This window comes from Cebus imitator, unplaced genomic scaffold (assembly GCF_001604975.1).
Source record: "Cebus imitator isolate Cc_AM_T3 unplaced genomic scaffold, Cebus_imitator-1.0 Scaffold200, whole genome shotgun sequence".
Taxonomy (NCBI): Eukaryota; Metazoa; Chordata; class Mammalia; order Primates; family Cebidae; genus Cebus; species Cebus imitator.
In genome coordinates, this window is record NW_016107515.1 from 2,604,509 (window position 1) to 2,610,836 (window position 6,328).

The 6,328-nt window shown below is 51.7% G+C and overlaps 1 protein-coding gene across 4 annotated transcripts in view; it reads right to left on the reverse strand.

Annotated features, from left to right (window-relative positions):
- Positions 1-6,328, reverse strand: part of KCNIP1 (potassium voltage-gated channel interacting protein 1) — a 390,129-nt gene that overhangs the window by 231,951 nt on the left and 151,850 nt on the right. For 2 of the 4 annotated variants that reach the window (XM_017547701.2, XM_017547700.2), the window contains exon 1: positions 5,014-5,619. The exons of the other annotated variants lie outside the window; for them this stretch is intronic. In XM_017547701.2, coding sequence (XP_017403190.1) covers positions 5,014-5,074 — 61 coding nt within the window. In that variant the 5' untranslated portion in view covers positions 5,075-5,619. Of the gene's footprint in view, positions 1-5,013; positions 5,620-6,328 lie in introns of those variants that run through there. 4 annotated transcript variants of the gene reach the window in all.

A 6,328-nucleotide genomic window follows, 5' to 3' on the forward strand; every position in this document is an offset into this window, starting at 1 on the left:
GGGTTTCACCATGTTGGTCAGGCTGGCCTCCGCCTCCTGGGTTCAGGCAATTCTCCTGCCTCAGCCTCCTGAGTAGCTGGGATTACAGGCACGCGCCACCATGCCCTGTCTTGCATTCTTTTCCATCTCTCTGTTTATCTTGAGATCCACCGAGCTTCTTCTGGGATTGAGGGAGCAGAACTGTGCCTGGTGCTGGGTGTGGGTTCCTCATACCTTTGTGATTGTTGGGGAAGTGGGAGTAGAATCACTGCTTTCAGCACTTTCCTGCTAAATGGTAAACAGATTCAGTACATTTCATGGGCAAAGCCAATTCAAAGCCAGCAGACCGAATAACAGAATTCATTCCGAGCAGAGGGCTGGTAACTGAAATTCCAGTGGGAAGCTAACTTTTTCTGCAGGGTCTGCAATTCTAGGAAATAATGGAGAGTGGCCAGCCATTCCATTATTTATAATTTCCTCTAGAAAATATTTACTAAGCACCTACTATGTGCACAGAACCAAGCAGAGCGTTGTGAAGGATGAGTTAGACATGCTCCTGCCCCCAAAAAACCTGCCCTCTGGTGGTGGGAAAGGGGGTTAACACCTCCATTGATTGTCTAATTCCAAGCAGGACTGTGAGTCGTAAGAAAATGTACACCTTAAAAGAATATGGGAATTCAGACAGGAGAAGTCATTTCTCTCTGGGGCTTGGAGAAGGCTTCCTGAATATGGAAACTGCTGAGTGAGACCTTGGAATGTGGGTGGAATTTTAACTGTTAGACAAGGCAGCAAGGGGTGGGGTGGGGCAGTATTACAGAATTAAAAGGACAGGCAAATATGCAAAGACAGGTAAAGACCAAAGCACAAACATTTCTATACAGTAGGATTCTTCTTTTACAGATAAAGAAACTGGCATTTACAAAGTGAAACGACTTGCCAAAGGCCCCTTGAGCTCAGGACTATGTGACGACAGGGCTGCTGCTTCTCCATGCCTCTCTGTCTCTTGTCAGTCACCCAGATCTTTAGGTTAAAGATGCTGCCCTGACCAAGAAGCTCCAAACCCAGCCTCATCAGGTACATTCTGCTTCCATAAGTTCTCAGAGGTGCTCATTGACCTAGGCGCAGATATGGGACTGATCAGGAATAGTGCTGTTTGACACTCTACTAACCAGTGCCGTATTAACTCACCATGTGCCCTTAGTAAAAGAATCTGATAGCTATGGGGTTGAGTTTGCTCCCCTATGCTATGACTGTTCTGGAGACGTGAAGCTCAGCCCTTTCAGAAAGTTCTGCATGTTTGCACTGAGTCTTGGAGGATTTCTAACCCAGCCGCTTTTGTAGTGTGGGGTTATTTCCTTGTAGGCAATTCTCTGTTGAGATGGTCTTGGTCTAGTGATGTTGTCCCTAAATTCTCCTGCCCCTCTGACAGGCCTAGCAGCTGCACCTGTCTGGTCCTCCTCTGGTTCTCCTCAATGCCCTAGCCTGTCTCGCTTACCCATTCAAGGCCAGGAGCAGTGTCCTTGGTGTGCCATGCACATGCAAAACTGTCAGAGCCAGAAATTCTATCTGGGACTGGGATGCAGAGGCTGAATCTCAAAAGCAGGGCTCTTCTACTTTTAATTAAAGACACACAAAGATTCTAAACAGAAAGAAGGACAGGAAATGAACTTGAATATTTTTATTCAGTCGCATGGCTCTTAAATTACTTTAGATTTCTGTTGCCTTTAGAGAGCTCTCCCTGAACACCTGGATTGGATGGGATATGTTCTTCTTGTGGCATTAATCATGCAGAGTTTTTGCCCTATTTAAAAACTATGTATGTTTCTAAATTGTATTATCAAAGCATTCAGGATTTTAACTGAGCAGGCTTTGATGTTTTCAGAACAAGCCACAGAGGAGAGGTCAGTGGGGGTTGCAGCAAGGGACAAGCATCTGTGTGCCTAGGTTTTTGGTCCTAGGTATCTGAATAGGGCTGGATGAGGTTTCCCGAAATGAGCTGTTAAGACTCTTAGACATACCGCCTACTTCGAAAATGGCCTTACTGTGGATATTTGGAGGCGCCGAACAATAGAACCATAAATTGAATAGTACCTAAAATTTGCTGACCACTTATTATGTAGCAGAGCCTATGCTAAACGCTCGACTTGCATGATCCTTGAAATCCACACAACACAACAGCACTTTTAAGATGGTAACTACTACTATCCCTGTTTTATAGTTGAGGAAAACAAGGCTTAGTCATACAGCTAGTAAGTGGCTGAGGCTGAATTTGAACCCAGCAGGGAGACTGATTCCTGAGTTGAAAATCCCAACTGCTCTCTTCTGACTGCTTCTAATTAGATCCGAGCCTCACATCTCAGAGATCATAGCAGCAGTTCTGGTGAGAGCATCAACCACAAAAATATTAGAATTTGAGAAATAAATGGAACCTGAGGAAATGCCTAATGTAAATTTCTCCTTTACAAAGGAGAAACTGAGACCTCAGTGGCAAAAATTGACCTGACCAGGATAGGATCCCTGACCACTAGCCTCCCTAGCCAGGGCTCCCTCCAGGTTTCCAAGCTGCCTCCATGAAAGGGTCTTCTGCTGATTAGCATTCCACTGTGCAAGGCAGTGAGATGACTCTGCTTCGGGGGCAAATGCCTGGGGGAACACATGCAGCTGGATCCCTGGACAACTCACACCAGTGTCACAGGCTCTGTGCAGGAAGGGCTGAGTGTCCAGTGCTTTGGTGGCTTGTCTTAGGGGTTTACCCATTGGTCCTGAACCTGCTATGAGCCTCAAACAAACATTGTTGTGAGAGTTAAATGAGAGTTAACCCTCACAATAACGTTTGCCAATAAAACACCTGGCACTATGGCACGCACACAGAAGGGACACACTGAATGCTAGTACCCCCTCTTCTTTTTCTCAGAATCCTAGGAGACAGAAGCAAAGACCTTTGTACTTTGGGAATCCTGCAGGAATTCATCCAGGATGACCTGGATTTTGGGGTAGGAGAAGGAAATGGTAGACAGCAATGTCTGAGCTCTTGCTCTTTTCCCAGCCCTATGCAAGGAGCTCCATATTCATTGTTCATTTGAACCTCACATCCTTATGACAACCTCCTCTGGGTCCCTGGTGGCTGCAGGCAGCCCAGTATATGAGGCAGAGTCCCCCCTTCCTCTACTTCCTACATACCCAGTTTCCCTCCAGCAAGTAGTATACAAATTTTACGGATAAAAAACTGAGGCTTAGAGAGATGGGGGGACTTGCCTAAGGTCCCAGAGTTAGGGAGTGATGGAGCTGGGATGCACACGCAGACTCCACTTGACTCTAGGGCCTGAGATCTTTCTGTGACACCCCGCTCCCAGGAGGGCCACAGGCATTGAAAATATTTAAAAACAAGCCCCTGAGTTTCCTGTCCCCACCGTCTCCTGGCCTCTGAGACCTCATGATGGTCGGACAGATGATGAGGGAGAAGACCTAGAATCGGTGCTGAAAATTGTCCCCAGCCAAGCAGCATCCCAGGATCTGCGAGAGGTGGGGCATAGAATGGCAAGACCTTAGGCTGAGCTTTGCAGACCTGTTCTTCTCAGGACTGGTTAAAAGGCAACAGTCCCTTCCCTCCCAGCAGGATGTGTAACTCAGCTGCACAAATGGGCCAAAGCCTCTTTCTATGTTCTAGGCTGTAAATATTAGAATTTGAGAATCAAATGGAACCCAAAGAAATGCCTGATGTAAATTTCTCCTTTTACAAAGGAGAAACCAAGGCATCTTTTCCCAGCCCTATGCAAGGAGCTCCATATTCATCATTCATTTGATCCTCACATTCTTACAACACCTCCTCTGGGTACCTGGTGGCTGCAGCCAACCCAGTATATAAGGCAGAGTCCTCCCTTCCTCTACTTTCTGCACCCAGATATCTCTCTTCTTGGCACTCAGCCAGCCTGATGCCTCTGGGAGCTGGACCAGAAGCTGGACCCCTTCTTCGGGGATCTCTGTGGTTCCAACCAAGGTGAGACCAAACAAGTTCTAAGAGGAGACTTATTGTTCACCTGGGGTCCCTTACCCCATTACGCTTCTCACCATCGGGCATATGGGGTAGGAGCTGTAACTCCCCCCTGTATCCAGGATGGGGGCTTTGATGGTAGAACTTGAATGTTTAAGTGTCAGGCTACTCAAAATTCTACCACTCGTAGTGACATCTGAACGTTAAACAAAACAAAACCCATCATTTCCTGTTTCCTAACCACTTCCAGTCTCTTTATTCCAACTAACTTTCTAATTGCTGGTTAGGAGACCTGCATAGTCCTCCATGGCCCAACCCACTGGTCCCAACTTCACCTGGACCCATTTGAAGACTCTCCCACTGGTGGTGAGATCAGCCACGTCTTGGCTGGGGCCAGGTGGCGATGGAACAGCATCCAGGCAGAAGAGACTCCAGGATATTATGCTTTTTAATCCTTGATGTAAGCTCAGCTCCCAGCCAGCCCTCCACGGTTGCTCCTCCTGACTCCCTGAGCCACCAGGACCTGAGCCCTGGGAGTTTTGCCACCTGACAGCAGCTGATTCCTTTTGGCTTGCAGAGGTTTTAGGGGTGCAGACAGAACATTCTCCCTGATGAGGGGACTCGCAGGTCTGCAGCTGGTATAGCGGCCTGGGAGGAGTGTGGGAGCACCCTCACTGAGTGCGCCAACGCCAGATGTCATGGGAATGGGAAGAGCTTCACCACACTTCTACCAGAGAATCCGGCCACCCCCACCTGTGAATATGTCTCTTCCTTCTGCTCCCAGAGATTTCCCCAGAGTCCCAGCACATGGTGCCCCAGAAGGGTCCAGTCGCCGCCGGGGCAAACGTCCACTCTGGCTCCCTCCTCTGGGTGTTCATACCAACCCTCCCGCCGGATTCTCTGTCCTTTGAATACAAGCACCTGTCCCAGCTCCTCGTGGAGAGGGGAGTCTGGACTAAGGGAGCCAGCTGGCACACCCCACCTCAGCGCCCAGCACCCCCAAACCCAGATGGGGGAACAAAAGGAAGAAGGAGGTGGCTTACCTTTCGAGGGTCGCCTTTGTTTGGTTTGCAGAGAAGAGAAGGTGCCCATGACGGCCCCCATGGCAGCGAAGACTTGCGTGCGAGTTGGGACCCAGGGCCCTGCCCCTCCCCTTCCCTGGAAAGAAACCCCTGTGGCTTGTCTACTCTGAATTGGAGGAGAGAAGGGCGCCGGGCAGCTCGCCTGCAGCTTGGTGTTCAGCGAGCGGGCTGGGAGGCTTCTGGCTTCCTTCTTCAGCCCGGCTCATGCGGGAACTCAGGGCCAGGCGCTCCCCGCTAGCCTTCGGAAGCGCTTCTCCGCGCGAGGACCCGGCCCAGCGGGTTCCCTCGCCCAGGGCCGAGGACGGTGCCCTGAAGCCTGCCTGGCACTGGACACGGGGCCGGCGTGCCCGCCCGGCGGAGGTTGCCGAGCCAGCGCCGCGTGCGGTGCGGGAGCCGCGGTCCGCCCGCCCCTCCTGCCGCACGCTCGGCTCCCCTCCCGGCGCTCGGGCTGGGTCTCGGAGGGCCGAGTACCAATCATGAATGAACAGAGCCCGGACCGCGCGGCGCGGAGCCACAGCGCGCCCGCCTGCTGCCTGCTGACTGCTGCCAGCGCTCTGGGCGAGAGTCGGAGCGGCGGAGGGGGCGGCGGGCGGGCAACCACGGAGGGGCGGGGTGGGGGTGAGGGTTGCACGGGGGCGGGGGGCGGGGGGAAGCCTGGCCCTACGCCCGCACCCCTGAGCTCCCGCACCCCTGAGCTCCCGCACCCCTGCACACCCGCACCGGAGTGGTATGCGTGGGACCCCCAGGAGGATGCGACCCTAAGAGACAGACCTCGGGCCAGGCACCTGGCTGATGGGTGCCGTTCAGGGGGCAGTAGATTGAGTGGCCCCAGGGAGACACTGTGTGTGTGTGTGTGTGTGTGTGTGCGCGCGCGCGCGCGCGCGCGTGTATGTGTGTGATGTGTGTGTGCGCGCGCGCGAGTGTGTATGTGTGTGTGTGTGTGTGTGTGTTCCTGTGTGTGGTGCATTGTGATTTCATTCGACTTCAAGGGAAATATTTAACCCACTGCCTGAATTCATGGGGTGGGGGAAAGTCTGCCTCACCCAGAAAGGGGTGAAGAACACATCTAACTGGGTTGTCATGGGAAGTAAGAAGGTGCCCTCCTGTTTCCCAGGTCCTTGAGGGACCCGCAGAATCCTCCCATGCCAGAACCTACCTTCACTAACAAGGAGTTGGGGAGAGGAAAGGAGCCCTCAGCCCCTCTGGGCCCTTGCTCTCTCATTTTTCTTTTCCTTCTTTCCTCTTCTTTTCTTTTCTTTCTTTTCTTTTTTTTTTT